General features: G+C 41.7%; 1 protein-coding gene across 1 annotated transcript; it reads right to left on the bottom strand.

Moving 5' to 3' along the window:
• Positions 1-598: 598 nt before the first annotated feature.
• KAT8 (lysine acetyltransferase 8) lies at positions 599-26,028 on the bottom strand. The gene is given in 12 exon segments (XM_070729010.1): positions 599-2,165; positions 7,964-8,118; positions 9,854-10,004; positions 10,888-10,981; positions 13,065-13,205; positions 14,611-14,700; positions 15,515-15,679; positions 16,134-16,187; positions 16,913-17,088; positions 20,696-20,770; positions 25,678-25,831; positions 25,833-26,028. Coding segments are annotated over 12 exon segments (1,428 nt in total). The 5' UTR covers positions 25,941-26,028; the 3' UTR covers positions 599-2,100.
• Between the last annotated feature and the right edge of the window lie 396 nt (positions 26,029-26,424).

Below are 26,424 nucleotides of genomic sequence, written 5' to 3'. Positions count from 1 at the left end.
TGAGTGGTTGCTTATGAGCAATAACATCTACAGATGTTCTCCAGAAGGCATACAGGAAGTAGATGCCAAAGTACCAGGATCCGCATTGCCTGCAGCCGAGGGCAATGACTCATGCAACTGATCTTGTCACATGAGCTGTGTGGCATGAATACTTGGCATGAGTTGGTCAAGAGTCTGGATTAGGATAGGAATGCAATTCTTATACTAAACTGTCACCAGACTCAAGGTAATCAAGAAAAACAACCCAGTCATATTTGGCAAGTGAGGTTCGCAGAGGTTGAATGTTAAAACAATTAACATCTTAGCGTGCTGTTGTTAGTCAAATGAACTAATGGGGAAATGAGGAAGAAATGCGTTAGTAAACCCTCTTCACAAGAAGGGTAACAAGTATTAACTACCTGTTACGAAAAGGAATTAGTTTCTGTGACCTAAGCATATTGATACAAATTGGCTTTCATTTCCTGCTATAGGTTTGTTCCTGCTTAGAAGGATCCTTTCTCTAGATTTCCTTTCCCAGGGCTCTTCAACAGTTTTTTCACTCTGCCACCATTAAGGAGCAGCTGTAATTCTTGTAAATGAGTTAAAAACAGCACAGTGCTTGTGTTACGGTTTTATTAATGAAAATATTTCTCAAGCGGAACATACTATATATCTGGTATACACAATGAAAACTATAACAACTATGGTGAATATATGTTTCTAGCCAAAGACATCCACCATAAGCTTTAGGGTCCCTCCCAAAACCACAGTCCCCAGGACAAAAGTATGCAAGCGGAAACTAGTAGTATAAAGAGCAGTAGGTTTTTCTCCACTTCGGTTCACTTGATCCCTTCAAGAGGCTTTTGGTCTTTTGGAAAAGTCCCTTCTCATTTGGTCACCAACAAACATGGTTTGTAAGATAGAAAGGGGAAATGTTGAGCAATCACACCATATCCTTCTAGACTGTTTTTTCCAATCCGGAGTTCATCCATTCATCTGGGTAAAGGCTGCCATTTAGAAGGGTACCTAACAAAGACATCCCCCCCTCCCCATCCTTATTCACATTTTGTTCCTACAGAGAACCATTCCCTTTGGGGCTCTGCAAAAGGAATTGGTTAATTCATTTTAATTACATCATAGAAGCTACACGGCACTACGAAACAGCCTTTTTAATACGTGCCTATTTCCACTCCCCCCACCTCCTCCAAGTCTTAACATCCAAATCCTGGCGACCAAGCGTTCAACTGTAATACAACTTACTTTTCTTGGCACCATTGACCTTAAAAATTGACTGTGTAACCAGTGATACTGCTTCAAAACATTCTCCCTCTTAGCAATAGCTATGTGACAGTGGAAGGATCTAGTATATCCAAAGACATTTATGAGCTTTGACAGACTTGCCTCTTCTTGAAGACATTGAGTGTGGCAACAGATCTACCAAAGGAGAAAATTACAGAAGACACATTTCCCCCCTCAAATTTTTTTTGAACAAGGCTGATTTTTCAATGTTTTGGTAAGTTGGAGATCCTCCAGCATCTCTTTTGGGAAGTCAATCTTCTTTCCTAGGACAGTCAATAATCTAGTTTTCAGTATGACTGATAGTAAACGTTGCCTCCAAATTTTAGTTGACCGCATGCTGCTCAAATATCCAATCCCTGTGTTTATTTACTGCTCAGATCCTGTTCTACCACAATTCTGCCAAAATTTAATCACCTGTTTGATTTCAGAACTAGTAATATCCCAAAGTCAGTTAAAACGGTCAATAAGAAATAATAGAATGATTTATCTGCTCCTTTTACGGCAAGAACAAGAGTACCAGTTCTATTTTAGAGAAGACATCAGGTTTGGCAAGGGAAAAAAAACAGTTCTATGTTGAGTTACAGAAGAAAAAAAAGGGATAAATTAGTAGCTCTTCATTCAAATGAACCGACCTAGGCAGAACTGCTGCAAACTCAAAAATCACCTGCTTTCAGGTGTTTCTCATAACCCCAAACCACCTGTTCCATGTATGCCCTTTCTCTGCAAGACTGACAGCAATGCTAAATTACTGAACATCTTCTAAAATAAAAAAAAGGCAGATGTGGAGCCAAACCCTTTCAGTTTTTCAAGCCAGTTTTTCCTTCACTTCTTGGAAATCTTGGCTTGCTTGTGTTTAGGAGGTGCCCATCTCAGGCAGAGAGAATCCACTGGAAAAAGAGGGGGGGGGAGGGAATAAAAATAAGAAATAAGAAAATTTAGTAGGTCTCATTGCGGTAAGTGGAAAAGAGCAGAGCAGTCAAAGCCCATCACTATCTTGAACATAATGGGGCATGGGTATCCTTGCCTCAACTGAGAATGCTAATGAAAATTCAGTAGGTTAACCATGTTGAGAAAGGGCTACAGATACCACCAGTGAAGGGCTACCAAAATTTTTACTACGACACTGTGGGCATGGCTTGTACAGGATGCCCTGCATTTTCTTTCAACATCTTTCAGTGCAAATTGGGTGCTCTGGGGTGGAGCTCCGTCTTCATTCCCCCACTGCATTCCCCCACCCCCGTCCAGGCAGTAACCCTCCCCTGGTTAAACACCGTGAATAAAATTATGCCTTGGGCTGGTCATGGCAAACACCTTTCACTTGCCTTTCGCTTAACCATTCAGTGACTGTTTGAAGTTACAGCAACATTCAATAATAATAATAATAATAATAATAATAATGATGATGATGGTGATGATAATAATAATGATGATGACCTATGACCATTTTTCACACACTTATGACCGTTTGCAGCATCCCAACGGTCACATGAACAAAATCTGGATGCTTGGCAGCTGGCTCATATTTATGATGGTTGCAGTGTCCGTTTTGCAACCTTCTGAAGAACAAAAGTCAACGGGGAAGACAGATTCACTTAACAGCCATGTTACTAACAACTGCAATGATTCACTTAACAAATGTGACGGGAAAGGCTGTAAAATGAAGCTGAAATCACTTAACTGTCTTGTTTAGCCACAGAAACTTTGGGTTTAGCTGTGGTCATAACTTGAAAACTACTTGCAAGTGCCACGGCAGATTCATTTTAGATTTGAGGAACATGCTTATCATGTTCCTCATGACAACTCTTCCTCTCTCTATATACAGTAGAACCCCGACTTACGAGACTAATTGGTTCCGGAAGGAGGCTCGTAAGTCAGAACGCTCGTATGACGAAACATTGTTTCCCATAGGAAACAATGTAAAGTCAATTAATCCGTGCAACAACAAAAAAAACCGTTGCCGCCGAACGCGGAAGTTAGCGTTCAGAGACAGCTGCGAAGCGGCGCGCGTGTTTTAAAACGTGGCAGCCGGCCTGGGGGGCTCAGGGGCTTCCCCCCGAGCCCCCCAGGCCGGCTCTGACGTTTTAAAACACGCGCGCCGCTTTGCAGCTGTCTTCTGAAACCGAACGCGGAAGTTAGCGTTCCGGCTTCAGGAGACAGCTGCAAAGCGGCGCGCGTGTTTTAAAAGGTTGCAGCCGGCCTGGGGGGCTTGCCAGCACCCCCCCCCAGCCCCCCAGGCCGGCTGCAACCTTTTAAAACACGCGGGATACGAGCGCCAAGGAGCTGTCTCCTGAAGCCGAGACAGCTCCTTGGCGCTCGTATCCCGAATGTGAGCTCGGGAGGCGAACAAAAATGTCGCTCCCCTCCCAGCTCTTATCTCGAGTAGCTCGTAAGTAGAGCTGCTCGTATGTCGAGGTTCCACTGTATTAAATTTCCTTTCCTTCTTACGACTGTGTGACTGTAATTTGTTGCTTTGTATCCTTATGATTGATATCTAAGTCTAAGGAAAAGGGCGGCATAAAAAAATCAAATAAAGAAACAAAAAAAATAAATTAATACTGATTGTTTCCCTATGACCAACATTAAGTGTTGTATCTCATGATTCTGGACAAATGTATCTTTTCTTTTATATACACTGAGAGCATATGCACCAAGACAATTCCTTGTGTGTCCAATCACACTTGGCCAATAAAAAATTATGTTCTATTTATTCAGGCCACAGTGCAAGAGTTAATGCCTTGTTCATACCAGTTTCACAGACCTTCTGCCCCACCCAGTAGGCAGCTCCTGACCCAGCCTCCTATTGAAAAGGAAAGAGATCTGGGAGGGGGTCCAAATAACCTCCCTAAAGCTCCTGTTACATAGATGACATATTTATGTAACAGGAGCAACGTCATCCGCTGCCTGGGGAGGAAAATAACAATGCCTCTTTCAGGAAACATCTAATTTCTTTCGAGGTGACTCTTAATAGATACCAGGCACGGTTGCCAATAAATTTGGAGTGAGTTGTTTGGCTTAACTGAGGAAATGGCTTTATAGTGCAGTGAGGAGTCATTTAAATGTTTATACTCATAATAAACAAATATTTCAGTTTCTTTGCATTTTATGTTATACCCCTGCTAGTGATGCAAAGCAGGAAAGATCCGGTGTGCAAAAATTGAAGTGGTATAAAGTGAGCCAAGGTTAGATAAACATCCAGCTATAACTGGAAACTCAAACGAGAAATTGCATACGTTGAGTGCTGAATGATTTGTGTCTCACCAAATAATCAAAAATGGTATTTTTCTTCCTTAGCTACTGTGCTGGTCCTTGGGTGCTCTGAAACAAAGGTCTGGACTGCCATATGTCAGAAATGGCGTAGGGTCACCTGCCTGGGGGTGGGGTATGGGTTGGACTAGATCAGTGTTTTTCAACCAGTGTGCCGCGAGACATGGTCAGGTGTGCCGCGAAGCTCAGAGAGAAAGAAAGCAAGAGAGAGAGAAAGCAAGAGAGAGAGAAAGCAAGAGAGAGAGAAAGCAAGAGCGAAATAAAGCAAGAGAGAGAGAAAACAAGAGAAAGAAAGAGAGCAAGAGAGAGAAAGAAAGCAAGAGAGAGAGAGAGAGGGAGGGAAGGAAGGAGAGAGAGAGAAAGGGAGGTAGGGAGGGAGAAAGAGAGCAAAAAAGAGAGGAAGGAAGGAAGAGAAAGAAAGAGGGATAGAGAGAAAAAAAAGAGGAAGGAAGGGAGAGAAAGAGGGAGGGAGAAAGAAATAGAGTAAAGGGGAGGAAGAGAGAGAGAGATAATTTTTTTGTCCAAACTTTTTTAGTCCCCACCCCCACCCCCCCGCTCAATGTGCCCCAGGGTTTCGTAAATGTAAAAAATGTGCCGCGGCTCAAAAAAGGTTGAAAATCACTGGACTAGATGACCTACAAGCTCCCTCTAACTTTGTTAATGAAAAGGGGCAAGCGGAGACTGGCAACGCTTTTTGCATAAAACCATCTCACGCTATGAACGTTCATCCCATGAAACATGCTTAAATGAAAGACTGGCCTTTTCTCAGTGTCTCCTCCACATTCCAATCAGGTAACCTGCATAAATAATCCTCCCGGCTATCTTGTGGGAGTTAAATATTAACTCCCTGGGCTGGTGAAATCAACTGCTTAGGAAACTTTAAAAGTTTGAAGTCCATTCCTCAAAATAAATCCTAAGAATGTCAGTTTAGTTGGGATTAAAGGGCATGGCAAAGACTGGAAGGCAGTTCCATGAATGAGGAAAACTAAAAGGACAGGACAGGTTTAGGAGCACGCAGCCTTCAGGATAGGCAATGGCCTGTGAAACATAGAACACAAAGAGTTGGAAAGCACCTTGGAGGTCTTGTAGTCCAACCCCCTGCTCAGACAGGAGAACCTATGCCTTTTCAGACAAATGGCTGTCCAATCTCTTCTTAAAAGCCTCCAGTGATGGAGCACCCACAATTTTTGAAGGCACGCTGTTACACTGATTGATTGTTCTCACTGACCGGAAACATATCCTTATTTCTAGATTGGCTCTCTCCTTGGTTGGCTTCTTGCCCTGCCTTCAAGTGCTTTGGAAAGTAGGCTGACTCTCCCCCACTCTTCTCTGTGGCAGTCCCTCCAATATTGGAGCCCTGCTATTGTGTCAACCCTGGTCCTTCTTTTTACCAGACTAGATACAGTGGTACCTCATCTTACGAACGCCTCTTCTAAAGAACTTTTCAAGATACGAACCCGGTGTTTAAGATTTTTTTGCCTCTTCTTCTGAACTATTTTCACCTTACGAACCCAAGCAGCTGCTGCTGGGATGAAGGGGTTTCTTTCCCCCCCCCCTTTTTTGAAGAAAGAAAAGGGAGGGGCGGCTTGGAGGGGGAAAGACTTTGCAGAGAACAGCGTGCTTGCAGGCACTGAAAGGATGTCTTTTGAAGAAAGAAAAGGGAGGGGCGGCTTGGAGGGGGAAAGACTTTGCAGAGAACAGCGTGCTTGCAGGCACTGAAAGGGTGTCTTTTGAAGAAAGAAAAGGGAGGGGCGGCTTGGAGGGGGAAAGACTTTGCAGAGAACAGCGTGCTTGCAGGCACTGAAAGGGTGTCTTTTGAAGAAAGAAAAGGGAGGGGCGGCTTGGAGGGGGAAAGACTTTGCAGAGAACAGCGTGATTGCAGGCACTGAAAGGGTGTCTTTTGAAGAAAGAAAAGGGAGGGGCGGCTTGGAGGGGGAAAGAGTTTGTAGAGAACAGTGTGCTTGCAGAGGCACTGAAAGGGTGTCTTTTGAAGAAAGAAAAGGGAGGGGCACCCCCCTTGCCTTTCTTCCTTCCCACTCACCCTTTAGCCTAGCCTTGCTTCTTCTACCCACTCCCTTTAGCTGCTCCTCACTGCCCTCTGTTCACCTCCCTTCTAAAGTTTGGGATTTTCCTGAAGGATTTGCACGCATTATTTGCTTTTACATTGATTCCTATGGGAATCATTGTTTCATCTTACAAACTTTTCACCTTACGAACCTCCTCCTGGAACCAATTAAGTTCGTATCATGAGGTACCACTGTATATCCAATTGGTGCAACCGTTCTTCATAAGCTGCTTAAGAATGCTGCATGCGGAAAAACTAGGAAACTCAACTCATTGCAGGCAGTCCTCAACTTAGAACCACAACTGATCGCAGAACTACTACTGCTAAGAAATGCAGACGTTAAGTGAATTGTGCCCACTTTTATGACCTTTCTACCAGTCATTTAAGCAAATCCAGCTTCCTCCATTGAAGTAGCTTTTGGAAGTCCCCAGGGAAAATCACAAATGGAAAGGTTGTAACCATGAAAAATGGTCATAAGCCACATTTTTCAGTGCCACTGTAACATTGAATGATCTCTAAACTAACTGTTGTATGTTGAGGACTACCTGCATATGTTTCAGAGGAAAAAAAACCCAGATGTATTCTCACCCACGCAAGAAAGCTAGAAGACAGGAAGCCACCTACACGATAATGGTAAAAACTGGGAATTTAAAGAAGCAACAGGTGGCATTAAAAAGAAAAAGTAAGATGGAGACAATGCAGTTATTGTAAGAACTGGATAAACTACTTGGAAACCGTTTTTACACTTTGTGCTTGAGGAGGGGGAAAAAATGAAACTTTGATTTTGGATTTTATCGATGAAATAGATTTGTTGCTATAGAAATGGCTAGTTTGTACTATTATATAAAAGTAAAAAATGTTGAGGTTTGATATTAATGCCTTAGTGCTTATTCTATTGCACTCAAGGGAGTCAGAAGTCAATGCCTTCTTTTTTTTCTATTTTTCCGCCTTGCTTTCCCCCACTCTTCCCTTCCTTAATTTCTCCACTATTTATGTTTGCATTTTCTCTGTACGTTGTATTATAAACTAATAAAAGTGTTTAAACCGGAACTGCATAGACAAAAAAAAGTTGTGGGGTTTGAGGGCCAAGAAGCTAAGTCTATCAAATTTAAGAAGTTGGCTGGAGATTATTTCAGTTCTGCTATCACTGCAGATCTGGAATTGTACGGTGTGTGTGTGTGTCAGGGAGCAGGGAAAGAGAGGAAAGGAGGGAGGAGAGAGAGAGAAAAAAAGAGAAGGCGCACCACACTGAATATCCCATGCAGGTTTATAAGTCGCAAGTCAGACTTTGAGCCGAAAGCGAGATGAACCACTAAACCTGCATCCCGCCCCCACCCTTTCCCTATTGGTCGGTACCTGTGATTGGCGGCTTCTTATACTGAGCACTTTTCAGATGCTCCTCAACCAACTTGGGAGTGACACAGATGACGTGCTGCCCCTTCCAGTACTTGACCATGTTCAAGGACTGCAAGGTGCTGATGATGTCGTTCTGCGTGATGCTCGTCATCTGGCTGTGCCAAGAAAAACAACAAGGTGCACATCAGCCAGATAAAGGGAGGTCAGGAGTTCAAAAAAATAGGCTGTCAGGGTTCCAAGTAATACACCCATAACAATCAGAATTCCAAGGCAGGTAGATTCCTCAAAGAACAGCTTTATTGGGTACATCAAATTGGCATAGGCTGGTGAAAACCGACTCCAAAGATTCCCGTGGTTTTCACCTAATTAAATGTTTTCCACTTTTCCCAAACAAACAGTCACATAGTCCAATCAGGGTGCTGTCCAGTTGCTTGATAACATCACTCCTCCTTTCTTCAGCCACTGTTTGGAATGTCCTTGGTTCCCAGGGGAAAGTATTTTGTTTTGGCTACAAACCCCCAGCTATCTCTAATTCCCACCCCCTACCCCTCATTTCCCTTGTGGTAACATAAGGCATAGGCCTTATTATGTTCAGTCAAGACAACTCCATGGTCAAATACTACAGAAGGGCACACAGTCCTTCCGTCCACACCCACACCCCATGCTACAGGCTGTCCTTGACTTACGGCCAGAATTTCCAATGCTAAGCAAGGCAGCGGTTAAGCCAGTTGTGCCCAATTTTGTGGTTTTTACCAGGGCTCTTAAGTGAATGGCTACAGTTTTAAGTGAATCCTGAGGTCATTAAGCAAATCTGACTTCCCCTCATCAACTTTGTTGGAAACTGACAAATAATGGCTCTTGAATATTGATCATATAACCCCAGGACTCTGCAACCATTATAAATATATGCCAGTAGCCAAGCACCTGGATTTTGATCAAGTGATTGTGGGGAGGCTGTGACAGTCATAAGTGCAAGGACCCGCAGTAAATCACTTTTTCTGTGCTACTGTAACTTCAAATGGTCATTAAACTAACAACAATAGCACTTAGAACTATATACCGCATCACAGTGCTTTACAGCCTCTCTAAGTGGTTTACAGAGTTATCCTATAGCCCCCAACAATCTGGCTCCTCATTTTACCCACCTCACAAGGATGAAAGGCTGAGTCAATCTTGAGCTGGTCAAGATCAAATCCCTGGCAGTGGACAGTCAGTAATAGCACTTAGACTTATATACCGCTTCACAGTGCTTTACAGCCTCTCTAAGCGGTTTACAGAGTCAGCCTATTGCCTCCAACAATTTGGGTCCTCATTTTACCCACCTCGGAAGGATGGAAGGTTGAGTTCAACCTTGAACCCCTTCAGGATCGGACACCTGTTGTGGGCAGAGTTAGCCTGCAATACAGATAGTCCTCAACTTACAATAGTTCATTTAGTGACAATTCAAAGTTACAACAGCCCTGAAAAAAGCGATTTATGAACCATTTTTCACACTTATGACTTCTCACAGCATTCCCATGGTCATATGATTTACATCCAGAGGGTTGGCAAACGACTCATATTTATGACGGTTGCAGCATCCCGGAGTCATGTGATCTTCTTTTGCAACTTTTTGGCAAGCAAAGTCAATGGAGAAGCTAGAAGAATTCACTTAATAACCATGTTGCTAACTTAACAACTGCAATGATTCATTTTGCTAACTTAACTGCAGTGGGAAAAGTCGTAAAAAGGGGCAAAATTCAGTTAACAAATTTCTCACTTAACAACATACATTTTGGGCTCAGCTGTGGTCATAAGCTGAGGACTGTATTTAACCACTGTGCCACCAGTTTACAAATAGCTGTAAATGGAGGAGTGCCCTTTAGGACTAGTAGCCAAATCTCCACTCACCTTAGATCCTTGATGGAAAGAGTGCCTCGGAAATCCCGAAGGATCTCTAGTAATACCCATGACCAATAGCTACGGTAGCTCAGCTTGCCGAGATCCGAAAGGGGCTTTTCAGGAGATCCCACTGTGCTTTCAAGTTTGGAGAGCTCATAGCCTGGGGAAGAAGAGGTCAGAAGTCAAGGCCTCAAAAGCATCTCAGTTCAGCAACAGGCATTTCAAGGGCGAGGAAAAGCTCAGGCCAGATCAAAGCTCACACATTTTTTAAAATAAAGTGTCTTTGAAATGCAAGGGCTAAATATTTAGCGTACCCCTCAAGTGATCAGGATAGCAATGGTGTTACAAAGAGGAGTCTCAGGGCAGATATATCAGAAGTTTAACATGTCGCCAGAAGTCCATGAAGCTTCTTAGTCATCCAGGTGGATGGTTGTCTCATAGGTGCTTTTTTCAAGAGGCAACTGGACTCTTTTGTTTGTTTTTAGGGGGGGGGGGGAAGCCAAAATAAAATGTGGTACAACCATGACCTGGATGACTAAGAATCTCCATAGACTTTTAGCTATGCTCTTTGGGATGGACACCCTAAAATCGGGTGGGAGAATGAAATTTTCTGGATTTCCAGAAAAATTGTAGGCAACAGGAACCAGTTGTGCTTCAGTTTGAGATGCAGACAACATAGACTCATCCCCAGTAACCTGAGCCTATTGAGCCTTCACTCAACAGTGAAGGGATACAGGGCAGAAAAACATACTAGAGCAAAAAGGCTCCACACCCATTTGCAACACTCAGGTGACCCCGAGGACACAGATAAACCTCCAAATAGCTTCAAAGACTCTCTCTAAAAGAATGCAAATGACCAGCATTCATTTGCTAGCTGAAGAAGCTTCTTGGATGAGAAAGGAAACGTATTCAAAACAACAAGAAGTCCAGTTGCCTCCTGAAAAAAGCTCTAACTACAAATCCCATACCAAGAAGCAAATAAGAGACTGATAATCAACTCTGATGTTTTTACTTATCATTCACGGCTAAGAAAACAAGCTTACTGAATGCAATGAGGAATTTCCCATAACCCCGTCTCTGGTAAGGGGGCAAGGTTAGGATACAAGCCACATTATTTCCATCTGGAGATTCCTTTTCCTAGAGGGGGAAAGAGATCACAGGAGTCAAATAAATGAAGCTGTGCAATCTAGCAGAGAAATCAACATCCAGAAAAACACATTTCTTTAAAAAAAGTCACCAATTGCATCTGTTATATCTGGTAACTCTAAGAAGGACCTTGTTCCACTGTCAAGGTTAAAATCTCTGCTTCCCTTTCGTTCCTCCTGAAAATTTTAAACTGCTAAACGGTCTTGGTATATTTGGGTTTCTTCCCATGTAGGATTTGGAAATTTCTGGCGACGTTTCAACGAGGTCCCACTCGTCATCTTCAGGCTGGTGTTTCTGTCCTTGTTCTAGGGCAAACACATCGTCCCACTCGTCATCTTCAGGCTGGTGTTTCTGTCCTTGTTCTAGGGCAAACACATCGTCCCACTCGTCATCTTCAGGCTGGTGTTTCTGTCCTTGTTCGCCCTAGAACAAGGACAGAAACACCAGCCTGAAGATGACGAGTGGGACCTCGTCGAAACGTCGCCAGAAATTTCCAAATCCTACACGGGAAGAAACCTGAATATACCAAGACCGTCATACCTGTACCCGTGAAAATCTACGAATATATATATATATAAAAATTACCTATTACGTTTGTACCCAATCAATCATCAAAAGCTCAAGGCAGCCTGCATACCATATTCTTTTCCAATTTAATTCTAAGAGCAACCTATGGCCATCTGGTTTTTCTGACTCATAGTAAGTGACCTTGTATGATTCTAGGATTGCGTGTGTGGAGTTGAATCCAGTCCAATTTTTCGCAGAGAGTCTATTCCACTACAGTTTTTTTATACTACTTGTTAAATTTTAGTTGCAATAAAATTTGTCCTTGTGTCTGTGGTTGAAGTTTTCAAAATGTAAGAAACTGCAATATTGCAGATTTCAGAGGAAACCAGAGACTCTGAAATTTCTCTCTCTCTCCCTGTCAGAGACAGAGGGAGAGAGGGAAGGGGAGAGAGTGAGAGAAAGAGAGAGAATTTCTTCTCCCTTCCCTGTCAGATGTCCAATTAATAACAACAATGGAACAAACATGGACATGTTTCTGAAACTGCATTTTCTATTTCCAAACTTTTCTTACCACACGCCAATTTTAAACACTCAGAAATAAGTTTTTAAGTGCTCACTTGGGAGTGCATATAAAAGAAAAAAGTAAAATTTGCTGAATTATTTGGGTCAGCCATCTTTTGGTGGAACTGAAATCCAAAATGCTAGGGTGTGCAAAATGATCTCTCTATATATATATTTTAAAATCTTTTTATTAAATTTTCATAAAATAGACAAACAGACATACATACATTTAACAGAAAAAGGTGGGAATGTATATTCCCCGCTTATCCGAAAGTATAAATTTCAATACAGAAAAAAGAATACATAATTGAGTATATAATTGAACATTTGAAAAAATGATTTGTTAAACTTTTCATTTAAAAAAAATTCTTCTCATAATGATTCTTAATACATAACCTAGTTCTACTATATTTCTAAAACCAAACTTTGTTTATCTAACACTACTATAACCAAAAAAATCTTATCCTTACCAAAACAATTACACATTGGTATCTTAATATTCTATTATTTTTTTCTTATTTGATATATAAATGGAGTGAATTGCCTCACTTGTAAAAAATAAAAATAAGAAATCCTGATTTTCAAACAGTCCTAATCTTCCAGAACCTTTTCTCCTCTCCCTCCCAACAACCATTCTTGATATCCTTCTTGTCCCTCCCAATCTTCCTAGGGCCATCACCATCACTCTTCTGGAATTTTTCCCTGTTCATGAGAACCCAGATTGTTGAGGGCAATGGGCTGAATCTGTAAACAGCTTACAGAGGGCTTTAAAGCAGTGGTATATAAGTCTTAAATGCTATTGCTATCTATCCCAAAGCCCTTGTACTTAGAACAACTGTGTTTTAGTCCCTGACTCAAAAAATCCCAAGTTTTAGACACAGAGCAATTAAAACCAGTAGTACACAGAATATTTTGCATGTTCCTGGGGTTTGTCCACCTGTTTACATCATAATGTTAGTTACAATTCATTCACTCTCAACCCTGTGTGAACACCAGCAGCCAGTACCTTGGAAAAGTAGCCAACAATATGGGCTCCTTGCCTGTCCACCTCAGTAAGGATGTAGAAGACAAAGGGCTCCACATCGAAGTAGAGAGTCTTATGATCCAGGAACAGTTTGGCCAAAAGACACAAATTCTGGCAATAGATCTGGGGGGGAAGGAAATAAATGAGGAAGCAGTAAGGACACAAACAAAAAGTGTGGAATCCAGAGCCAAAGAGTCAAAATAAACAAACTGCCTCTCTAAGGTAAATTTTCTAAAATAAGAATACTTCGTTGGCAATTTAAGTTGTTAAAACTAAAATCTGCTGTTCTAGAGAAGCGACCTCCAACCTTTTGGCCACCAGGGAGCATTCCGTGGACAGAGGTTTTTCTGTGGATTGGAGGAGGAATGGTTTTCCATGCTGCCTGCATCCCACAGATGGGCCTTTGTTTGTGTGGCATTCCACGGCCTGGTGCAGGTCCACAGACCGGAGGTGGTGGTGGTTAGGGACCCCTAGAGTGACACCCAGCATCTCCAACTTATTCAAAAAGCCAAGCACGCAACTAAGGAAAAAAACACCTTGTGTAAGAAGGTTCCTGTTTTGGAAACATTTGACCCTCACAAATAGTATTTGAGAACCCAAAGGTTTCTTCTCTGAACCAGAACTTCCCCATTCTGTGGGGAACTTTATGGATCTTCCAGAAGTTAATCTTCCAAAGTAATTCCAGATGACATCTTCTTCTGTGTAATGAGGAATGATTGCCACTACCACCCAGCCTCTCTTTGGGTGAACCTCCTCCCCTTCTCGTAACTCCCTGGCATTATTCCCCATTATTTGCCATCTTTGATACAGCTGTTTCTATATGAAAAGATTGAAGGTCATTGGCCCATACAGGTTTATCTGCATTGATAGTGCTCAACATACAATGGTTCATTTAATGACCAGTTACAATGACATTTTTAAAAAGTGATTTATGACCATTTCCCCACACTTATAATCCTTGCAGAAGCCTCGGAAGTCACATGATCAAAATCCAGATGTTTGGTAACTGATTACTTACTAACTTATGAAGTGTCCCAGTCATTTTGCAATCTTCAGAAAAATCCTACACTACTTCAGACAAATGGTTATCCAGTATCTTCTTAAAAGCTTCATGTTGGAGCATTCATAACTTCTGGAGGCAAGTTATTCCACTGATTAATTGTTGTAACTTTCTCCTTACTTCTAATTTACCTCTTTCCTTGTTTAGTTTCCACCCATTGCTTCTTGCTTTACCTTAAGGTGCTTTGGAGAATAGTTTCACTCCCTCTTCTTTGAGGGAGATATTGCAACAGTGCTATCACGTCACCCCTGGTCCTTCTTTTCATTAAACTAGACATATCCAGTTTCTGCAACTGTTCTTCATATGTTTTAGCCTCCAGTATCCTAATTATTTTTGTTGTTCTTTCCTGCACTTTTTCTAGAGTCTCAACATCCTTTTTACATTGTGGTGACCAAAACTGAATGAGTATTCCAAGTGCGGCATTACCAAGGCATTATAAAGTGATATTAACACTTCACTTGATCTTACCTTGTGATCTTTGCCATCCACCTCATAGACAGAAATGTTGCTTTTGCGGTAGATTTCTTTCCCTGGGGGTTGCCGCCACTGACACTGGCCCTGGAAGAACAATGACAAGATCACCACCTATAGATAATACCAAAAATGACGTTTTTCTCTGAGCAATCCCACCCCATGCCTTGTTCAATGACCCTCTGCTTTTATTTGGCTTTTGAGCAGGTTATTATTATTATTATTCTCCAGTGTCATTTTAGCATTATTCATTTAGATTTTTTTTTCCAGCTGACTACACTGTGAGCCACCCTGAGTCTTCAGAGAGGGGCGGCATACAAATCTAATAAATTATTAAATTATTATTTTTATTAAGTACTGAAACTAAATACAGGTAACCCTCAACTTGCAACAATTCATTAATGACAAGTCAGTTCAAAGTTACGAAGGCACAGGTAAAAAAGATGTCCTTCAGCCATTTTTCACACTTACGACCACTGCGGCACCGTGGTCATGTGATCAAAATCCAGTCTCTTGGCAATCTAGGCCTCTTGAGTTATATTTATGACAGTTGTTGTATCCTGGCATCTTCTGCGACATTCTGACAAGCAAAGTCAAGAGGGAAGCGATATTCACTTGAACATACCATACCAACCAGTGATTCGCTTAACAACTGCTGCAAGAAAGATTGTAAAATGGGGTAAAACTCACTTAACAACTGTCTCACTTAGCAACAAAAATTCTGTGATCGTAAGTTGAGGGCTACCTGAATGCGAATTCAAATTTACTGATAGGCACTGATCCCCAAACACTGTTTCTCTCTTCCTTCTGACACTCTTATAGGTTCTCTGGTGCCCACTTGCCTCCCAACCCAACCTTCCCTAGCCCTAGGCCCCTGGCAACTGTTCTCCCCCTTGCGTACAAGGTGATAGCAGTAAGTCTTCTCAAACTTCATATACTTGAGGCAGTATTCGCAGATCCACAGCTTGGGCTGCTTCCCATAGTCTTCTGGGAATGGTGAGAAATACCAAGCGTCAATCTCATAGTTCCCAATATGGATTTTGTCCACGTATTTCACTTTGGTGATCTGGGAAGAGACAAAAGTAAGCGGTATCCTGCAAACATAATCAGAGCAATGACGCTTAGACTTATACAGCGCTTCATGGTGCTTTTACAGCCCTCTCTAAGCAGTTTACAGAGTCAGCCTATTGTCCCTAACAATCTGGGACCTCATTTTACCAACCTCAGAAGGATGGAAGGCTGAGTCGACCATGACTCAGCCAGTCAGGATCAAACTTCTGACAGTGGGCAGAGTTAGCAATAGCCACTATACAGTGCTTGACAACACTAAGCGGTTAATAGTGTACATAGCTTGGGCCCTCATTTTACCAACCTCAGAAGGATGGAAGGCTGAGCCAATCTGAAGTGAGCAATGAGTTAGCCTGTAGTACTGCATCCTAACAGCACATAATGTTCCCTTTCCCAAAACTCTTCAGGTTTCAATCCAGACACAGTTAGGCCTAATACAGATAAACACTCACCGCTTCATGCTCCTTCTCCAAAGCTGCTGTGGTAGGATCCATCTCGGCATATGTCTGTGGTGGGGAGAAGAAACCTCTCTGGTGAGTCACAGCAAGCGTTTCCTTGCAAAGCCACCTTTTAATAAGTGTAGCAACTGCATCAAAAGTACAATCGGGCACAGGGAGTCCTCCACTTACAACAGTCCATTTAATGTTTGTTCAAAGTTACAATGGCACTGAAGAGTGACTTAGGATCATTTTTCACACTGACGACCATTCCATGGTGACATAAGCAAAATTCAGCCACCTGACAACTGGCATGTATTTATGCCGGTTTCAGGGTGATCCCCTTTCTGACAAGCAAAAGTCAATGGGGAAGCTAGGTTCACTTAACAAACATGTTATTAACTTAAGAATTGCTCACAACTGTGGCAGGAAAGGCCATAAAATAGGGCAAAATTCATTTATCAGTGGTCTCACTTAATAACAAGAATTTTGGAGCTCAACTGTGCTTGTTAAGCCGAGGACTGTGTTGTTTTTCCCACCCCACCTCTGGAATGGATAGAAGGAGTCCTCGGTCTATGACCCTTCAGCAACCGCTGCCCTCTACACCACCTGAGGCAAGCATGCTCCACATAATGACTGTGAGTTGGGATGGCCAAGGGTGCCTTTCTTAGCGAGAGCAGCAATTTAATTATTGTAATAATGGGCTCAATTGTAGTCGTGAGTTGAGAGCTACCCATGCTATGTAGCGCAACACAAACTCCACCTTCCCAGCCACCTTTTGCTTTGCCCATCACCTTTTGGACATGGTTGATTTCATCATGCTTGCGCTTCTGATTGCGTGTGATCTTGCGCTCGGGCTGCTCCGAAAGCTCATTCATGTATTGATCGGTGTTCTTCTGCACAGCATCTTTGACTGTCTTGGTGAGGGCCAGGCGGTTCTTATCTACCCACTCGTCCAGACGTCGGTTGACTGTGAGAGACAGAGGGGAGTTAGGAAATTGCAGAAATCTCATCACAACCTCTCCCTCCGCCTTCCAACCATCCCACACAAAATATTTGTTACCTAGAAATCGAAATATGGGAACAAGATGATCAATCCACCCAGCCTTGCTGTATTTTGGGATGGACCTATAGATCAGGGGTATCCAACCTTGGTAACTTTAAGAACTGTGGACTTCAACGCACACAAGTCCTCAGTCAGTCCGGGGGATTCTTGGAGTTTGAGTCCATAAGGCCCTTAAGTTTGGACACCTTTGATCTAAATCAGGGGTCAGCAATCTTAAACACTCAAAGAGCCACAAATTGGAAGCCTGAAAGAGGGCATGGCCAAGCACCATGGCGACACGGAGTTCCCTGCGCTCCATTTTGGAACCCCGATATCCATGTTGCCTGGGGGACCCAGTTCAACCAGAACTGGGTTAGAACCACCCTGGGTGGGGGGTGAAGAGGAGAGACACAGCGACTTAGGAAGGGGCAATCCCCCTTGGAGCTGACAAAGTGCTCTCAACTGGCGGAAAACGACTTATAAAAATTGTCTAAGCCAGAGCGGCCAAGAACGGTTTGATTGACTTGCTTGAAGATGGGAGGTCACCTGGAAAGGAAATTTCAAGATAAATGCTGGAGAGAAGATTATAAAAGTAGAAGTTGAAACTGGTGAGTTATATTGCCGAACAAGAGCTTTGGGATGTTTTTTAAGTTTAAAAGGGGAACAAAAGGGTTGAAAAATAACGAAGCAGCTACCTAGCAATAGAAGACTACAGAGGACGAATTTTCAAGAAGGCAGTAACTAAAGCCCAATGTTTGAGAACTTTGATTTTACTTTGAATTAAGAAAATAATTGAACTGGTTTGAAAATACTGTATATAAAGATATTGATGAACAGGAAGAATAGATCTGTGGGATTAATGAAGAGTGCCACCTGCTGGTTGGAAGAACCATTTCAATTGTGGAAGATTTTTTGTGGATATTTAAACAGCTGCTGACCTTGAACTGGGGAATTATTTCAGACCGTTTGAGAAGATACAAAGCAGCAAATAACTTTTTAAAATCTTAACAATTTAAAAATATTATCTCCATCTGCTGGGACTGAATGAACTTTAATATATTACAGCTGGTCTGACTTGTGAACTGTGATTTTGGCAATATGGTATCAGATTATGAAGAGCTTGTAGCTTTCTTTAAGATTTTAAAGACTACTGTCAAAAAATAAATGGATGCTTTTTGGAGTTTGTAGATGGAATTAAAAAAGAAAAAGAGAAAATACTAGATGACAATAATGATTTTGGAGACATGATGGCAAGGAATAAAAAACAAGGTAGCGGAGGAGAAGAAAACAGAAGTGGAAGAGCAGGTGAAAGAAAATACAGAGCAGGAAAGAAATAAAAGGGATGAGGATTTTGAAAATGATGGTGAATATAGTTGATGATGATAATCAATATTGATAATGAACAAGATTTTAATTAAAAATCTAAACATTTAAATATAATAATCTGTACAATAGATGGTAACTTTGGAAAATTATATTACAGGCTGGTATAAATTGGACGTTGAATTAAACTTAAAATTGGTAAACATATATCTGTACCAGGAGGAAAGATAAATTAATGTGGAATTTTTAGGGGCATTTAGTTATGAGAAAAAGGGGACTAAGAAAAATGAATGATAAAGAAAGAAAATAAGGAAGAGAATAAAGCACTATGATTTAAGAAATAAGATTTAATAGAGAAAGTAATAGTGGTGAACCTAATTGGACGGTAAAATAATTTGTGTAATTTAGGTGATATTAGACAAAGAAGGCAGCATGAGATAAATAACATATACCAAAAGTAAGGATATAAATAGAATGGATATTAAATTAAGAAATATGAGCAGTGGTTCTCAACCTTTCTAATGCTGTGACCCCTTAATACAGATCCTCGTGTAGTGGTAACCCACAACCATAAGTCTAGTGCCAATTCTCCCAACAGAGCTTTAAGCTGATTGGCAGGAAGGTCAGAGGGACAGCCCCATTGTAAATGCCTGATAGGTCAGATTATAAAAGTATGTTCCAAGGCACCAGAATAGAAACTTTAGTTCCTAACACTATGTGAAATTCATCTTTTCCCACGGTCTTAGGCTACCCCTGTGAAACAATTGTTTGACTTCCAAAGGGGTCCTGATTCATAGGTTGAGAATCCTTTATGGCATAAAGGATTCAAGACTCACAGAAGCTTTTCAGTCTGTCATTAATAGAAGCAGAATTATCCACTTAGGGAAGGATTCTGAGGGCGTACAGGGAAGTAGGAAAGGAGAGTAGAGAAGGAACTGGAGATAAAAGAAGGTAGGAGGGGGAAATAGTGGAAAGGGTGAAAGAAAGTGCAAGAAAGTAGGGTGCAGGCAGAATGGGATAGAAATAAGGAAGTGGTGAGAGGAAAGATCGAGGGAGACTGAATAAGGGAAAGCAAATTGGAATGTAACCTAACCTATTATGTTTAAGAGATGATATATGATTATTAAGTTGTATTGAAAGTTTATGATGTTGTATGTATATTTTTAATGTGGAGAAAAATATAATATAATGTTATGTTTTATATATATATATTATAATATATACATATATTATTATTATTATTATTTATTGGATTTGTATGCCACCCCTCTCCGTAGATATATTAAAGATCCTAACCAGAAGCCCCTGCTTCAATTCTGAAGCCAACCGCAAGGCCAGTTCTCCCATCATAGTCTCCTCCTAGCGTGGCATCCTTCTGCCGACCAGAGGTTCAGTTCCCCCACCATAGAGTCTCCTCTTAGCACAGCATCTTTTTTCCTCTGCCAACCTGAAGTCAGTTCCACCACCACAGAGTCTCCTCCTAGTGTGGCATTCCTTTTCTTCTACTTGTCCTAACTGAAAGGCCTATCAATTGTGGAGCTGACCAGAGCCAGGGAGTCGCAGCAGAGGAATGAAAGAGCCACATGCGGCTCCAGAGCCAGGGACTGCTGACCCCTGGATCAACAAGGATTTATGACTGTTGTTGATTTATCAACAACAAACAAAAATCACCATCCCCTAACAAAACTACAAGATTGTGTATAGTAAGTTCAATTTTAATACTAGAAAAAACTAAAATCTGGAATCGACATTAAGCAGAATCTTCATCCTGATTCCACTAATAAACCCTCCTTCAGCTTCTTCCATGAGTTCAATACTGAACTGAAGGCATACAATTTTTTTTCTTCTGCTTCTTTTTCCTACTAACTGGGATAATTGGCCCAACTTATGATGGTTATTTGACTGAGAATTTATCATTAGTATGCAGAAGAAATAAAAACCACTTACTTAGAAATCTACGCAAAACTACATCTAAACTAAATCTCCTTAGGGCTAGGCTCATTTGATCTCAAAATGATGAAGCAACTTAATTTATGGAAGAAAGTGTGTGTGTGTGGGGGGGGGAGCAGTTATATTTAATTGGATTAATTTCAGTTGGTTAGGAATTCAAGGAATTATCATTCCAGTTTATCTGCAGGGCATGAGATTAGGAAAGATACCTCTAATTTTCTCTTCATTATTTAGATCAGAATCTCAAAATAGCACTTACATCCTACATAATGAACGTAAAATTCCTCTCTGGCTTCTTGTTCATTGAGCCGAGACTGAATCACCTCTGCAGAATCTGAAGGGGAAGCAACCGTTAATCTGGTTAAAGGAAATTTCAGTCATGAAAAGAAGTGAGAAATATAAGTCAGTAAAAAGACTACTCATCTTTTTCTCCAAAAGGTAGCAAGCCAGCATAGGAGCAGCCTATAAAAATTTACCGTTGGTTCATTCATACCAGCCAAGCATGAGGCATTGACAGGGATCGTATGTACATATAGTCCTGTACTCACAACAGTGACCATTCAAAATTACAACATCACTTGAAAAAAGTGACTTTTTTTACTTTTTTCCACACTTAACAAATGTTGCAACATCCCCTTGGTCACATGATCAAATTTCCAATGTTTGGCAACTGACTTATATTTGTGACGGTTGCAGTATCCTGGGGTCATGTGCTCACCTATTAAGACCTTCCTGCAAGCAAAGTCGATGGGGGAGCCCAATTCACTTAACAACCGTGTTACTAACTTACTTCCTATAATGATTCATTTAACAGCCATGACAGGAAAAGTCATAAAATGGTGCAAAAGTCACTTAATAGATGTCTTGTTTAGCAACAGAAAATTTGGGCTCATTTGTGGTCATAAGTCGAAGGCTACTTTTAATTACGTTCAGGAGAATGAACAAAGAGAAGTTTCCCGTTATTTCTATAATATGTACAAGGATACTTTAGAAAAGTACAATAGAAATGACAATGCAATTAGAGAATGCAAACAGAATAATGAGAGTGCATATTCAACATTCAGTATATTACAGGTAGTCCTCAATTTACGACCACAATTTCTATTGTTAAGTGAAACAGTTAAATGAATTTTGCCCCATTTTATGACTTTTCTTGCCACAGTTGTTAAATGAATCACTGCAGTTGATAAGTTAGAAACCTGGTTGTTAAGTGAATCTGGCTTCCTCATTGACTTTACTTGTCAGAGGGTCGCAAAATTGGATCACATGACCCCGGACACTGCAATCGTCATAAATCTGAATCCACTACCAAGCTTCTGAAAATGGTTGTCACTTTTTTCAGTGCCGTTGTAACTTTGAACGGTCACTAAACCAACTGTTGTAGGTCGAGGATCACAGTCTTAAATGATTGTACTGAGACTTGAAGCTAGACGGACATTCAGACACCAGGCAACAGTCTAACTTTGAGTATCATGTAATAATTTATATGATCCTTCCAGTGGTGGCTCCAAAACCATATTACCTGCTTCAGAACCCAATATGATAAACTTCCGTCTTCTTCTTGGGGAAATGCATTAAATGAGGACATCTGAGCATTTCACAATTACATGTGGCTCACCTTAATACTTAGCGCTACACAAGATGAATTTGGCTTTAGATATTTAGTGTCATTTTAGGAATCTTTAAAATAATTTGAAATTCAAAGTTGTAAATCAATCACTGTATTTGTAAATAATAATTATTGAGCCAGTGTTGGTATTCTAGGACAATTAGTGACAAATAGACTATAGCAGTGGTCCCCAATTATGTGGACCGGCAATAGTGGTGGTGGAGGGAAGAAGGCGTGGTTCCGTGTTAACATGCTTGCCCACTTATGTGGGTGAGTACTAGGCCATGGCCCAGGAACACCTGGGCTATAAGACTTTTGGCTCAGCAAATAGAGCCAGTAGCTGTAGGACTACTGAAAAAAAAAAGGGTGCAACAGTCATAAATATACAAAGATTGAAAACAAAAAAATAACAATAAAATCACCACCAATCAATTTCAAAAGGCAGTGTTAATTATAGCAGCTTACAATCTGTGATAATACTTTTAACACCATCAAGCATAATCATCTGCCTATCCCAGGGACTTGGGAAGGATTCAAAGGTAGACAAAAATGTCAAATTTGGTCTCAACATCTGGCTGATTGGGAAACCAACAATAACAACACTTTTAATGGGTGATTAAGATTGCCAAGGGAGATTGGACTGCCATTTGTCCTAAATGGTGTAGGACAGTGATGGTGAACCTATGGCATGGGTGCCACAGGTGGCACGTGGAGCCATATCTGCTGGCTCACCAGCTCTTGCCCTAGCTCAGCTCCAACATGCATATGTCTGCTGGCCAGCTGATTTTTGGCTCACACAGAGGTTCTGGGAGGGTGTTTTTGGCTTCCAGAGAGCCTCCAGAGAGATGGAGGAAGGCATTTTTATCCTCCCTTGGTTCCAGGGAAGCCTTTGGAGCCTGGGGAGAGCAGAACACGAGCCTCCTGGGTCCACCAGAAATTGGGGAACAGGCCATTTCCATCCTCCAGAGAGCCTCTGGGAGATGGTTTTCACCCTCCTCAGGCATTGAATTATGGATATGGGCACATGCGCATGCACGTTGGCGCACATGCATGCTCTTTCGGCACTCGAGGAAAAAAAGGTTCACCATCAATGGTGTAGGGACTCCTGCTTGAGCGGATGTTGGACTAGATGACCTATAAGTCCCTTCCAATTCTAATAAACTGTAATCTGTAATTTAGAATTCAAATAGGTAAGCACCTGCCACATAACATCACAGAATTAATGGCCATGTGATTAATAACTGCAAATAAGAAAGACAAAAAGTCTGGACAGTGAATGTTGCAGCATCTGAAGGCTACAAGAATAGAAGAGAGAAAGAACTTTATAAAATACAAACCTCCCTCCCTGCAAATAGAGCGACTAGCATTGAAAGCAAAACATGATATCAATAATAGGCACAAGTCATAAAGGGGCCATCTTTCCATACCTTTGTGGAAGTCTGCTGCTTGAGCAGAGAGGTTGGACTAGAAGACCCCAAGGTCCCTTTCAACTCTTTTATTCTGTTAACTCAAGGTAGGGTCCATAGCCCTTCAATCCAATGTTTTTCTCCACAACATAGATAATAGCATACTAATTAGGTTGGGCTCAAACAGAATGATGTAATCAAAGACATCCACTCAACTTCCATGGACATAGGTAGACTTGAATCATGTCTTCTCTGGTCGTAGTCCAATATTTAAACTACATAGAAACATAAAAGATTGACAGCAGAAAAAGACCTCATGGTCCATCTAGTCTGCCCTTATACTATTTTCCTGTATTTTATCTTAGGATGGATATATGTTTATCCCAGGCATGTTTAAATTCAATTACTATGGATTTACCAACCATGTCTGCTGGAAGTTTGTTCCATGCATCTATTATTCTTTCAGTAAAATAATATTTTCTCAGGTTGCTACAGGTAGTCCTCAACCCATGACCAAAACTGAACACAGAAATTCTGTTGTTAAGTGAGACATTTGAAAAGTAAACATTTGCCCAATTTTACGACCTTTCTTGCCACGGTTGTTAAATGAATCTCTTCAGTTAAAAAGTTAGTAGTGGGGTTGTTAAGTAAATCTGGCTTTCCCACTGACTGCTCATCAGAAGGCGACAAAAGGGGATTATGTGCCACCAGGGCACTGCAATCATTAAGTACAAGCCAGTTTGATCAGGTGACCACGGAGATGCTGCAAAGGTTGTAATTGAAAAACAATCAAATGAACTGTTGTATGTCTAGTATTGCTGTACATGTGGTCCTTGACTTACAACAGTGCATTTAGTGACCGTTCAAAGTTATAACAGCATCGAAAAAAAGTGACTTACTACCAATTTGCACTCTTACCATTGCAGCACCTCCTTGGTCAGATGATCAAAATTTGGCCTCCTAGTCAGTGATTGATATTTACCACAATTGCAGTGCCCTGGGGTCACATGATCAGGATTTTTTGCACTTTTTCAAATCTCATGGCCATGTGATTCTCTTTTGCTACCTTATGACAAGCAAAGTCAAAGGGGAAGCCAGATTCACTTAACGACCATGTCACTAACTGAACAACTGAACCGATTAACTTAATAAAGAAGAGAGAGTCAACATATTCTCCAAAGCACCTGAGGGTAGAACAAGCAATGGGTGGAAACTAAACAAGGAGAGAAGTAACTTGGAACTAAGGAGAAATTTCCTGAGAGGTAGACCAATTAATCAGTGGAACAGCTTGCCTCCAGAAGTTGTGAATGCTCCAACACTAGAAGTTTTTAAGATGATGTTGGATAACCATTTGTCTAAAGTGATACAGGGGTTCCTGCCTAAGCAGGGGGTTAGACTTGAAAAACTCCAAGGTCCCTTCCAAGGGTCCAATTCCGTTGTTGTTTTATTTTTTATTTATTTATTTATTTTGTCAAGTACGTATTGGTAGTATCCAAAGATATAATAATATTTATATACGTGATACTAGTAAAAGTGAAACATTAGGACAGGGAATGGAAGGTACTCTGGTGTACTTTTGCATGCCCATTAGAACTAAGGAGAAATTTCCTGAGAGGTAGACCAATTTCGCCTCTTAGGAAACAGGAGAGGTCAACAATGGACAGTCTAAGGATAAAGTTTGGGGGGGTTAGGTGATGATACCATAGAGTCAGGTAGTGAGTTCCATGCATCAACTACTCGTTTACTAAAGTCGTATTTCCTGCAGTCAAGTTTAGAGCGGTTTACTTTAAGTTTGTATGCTTGTGTGTAGTTGTGGTTGAAGCTGAAGTAGTAGTCGACAGGAAGGATATCGTAGCAGATGATTTTATGGGCTATGCTAAGGTCGTGTTTAAGACGATGTAGTTCTAAGCTTTCTAAACCTAGGATTATAAGTCTAGTTGCACAGGGTATTCTGTTGCAAGTGGAGAAGTGGAGGCCTCGTCTAGTAAAGTTGTTATTGTTGTTGTTATTATCATTGTAAGCAGTGTGGCAAGAAATGTTGTAAAGTGGGGCAAACTCACTTAGCCAACGTCTCACACCTACCCACATCAGTTTTGGGCTCTGTTGACAAGTCTTGGGCAGTCCTAATCATCGATGAAGGCGCCCTGCGGCAAGCGTTTCAACGACGGACACAAACAATAGCACTGAAAAACAGAAGGAAGGGAAGACAGGGAGGGGGACACTTACGCCATGTTCCGTCCCCTCGCCGACACAGGTAGGTCTCTCCGATCTCCACGGTGACTTCAGCCTCGCGAGAGGGCGGCGACGAAGACAGGCGGCCTTGGTGGCCCAGGCCTCCCGCGCTGCCTTGCCTCGGCGCCTCCTCTTCCTCTCGCCCCCCCCGGCCCCAGGCGTCGTAAGTCCAAGCCGGAGGGGCTCTCCCGGTCTCCTCCGCCTTCGTCCGCAGAAATCGTGTCGCCCGCTCCGGGCCCGGCCGTCGCCGCTGCCATGACAACCGCCACCGCAACAACTTAGGCGCGAGAAAGACGGCCCGGTCCCTTCTAACGGCTTTCCCACCCCCTCCCCCACTACTTTATAGGCCCAAACCGGAAGTGATTTCTCTGGGTCATCATAGAGATAAAACTTCCCGGCGGGGGCGCACACATGTGACGTCACCCGCTCATGGTCACGTGACGGACACTCCTTCATTTTGCGCCTTGCTCTGCTAAAAAATCGAGTTCCCTGGCTGTGTGAATCTCTATGGAAATTCTCAGTCATTCAGATAATGGTTGCCTCAAAGGTGTCCCCCCCCTAAAGGCAACGGCACCTACATCCATCCCTCCCAAAAATCGAGTTGCCTTCTGAAGAAAAAAACATTTGGGATGAGTTCCCTGACATTTGATTCACCGGGATAATAAGCGGGAGAAGCCTACTGTCCTCTTTATCGTTACTTTTTACTTATATTTATGCGAACTACTGCTATCCTATCCATGT

The sequence above is a fragment of the Erythrolamprus reginae genome, chromosome Z (assembly GCF_031021105.1).
Source record: "Erythrolamprus reginae isolate rEryReg1 chromosome Z, rEryReg1.hap1, whole genome shotgun sequence".
Classification (NCBI taxonomy): domain Eukaryota; kingdom Metazoa; phylum Chordata; class Lepidosauria; order Squamata; family Dipsadidae; genus Erythrolamprus; species Erythrolamprus reginae.
Note: the sequence above shows the minus strand (reverse complement) of the source record. Positions and strands in the feature narration are given on the sequence as shown.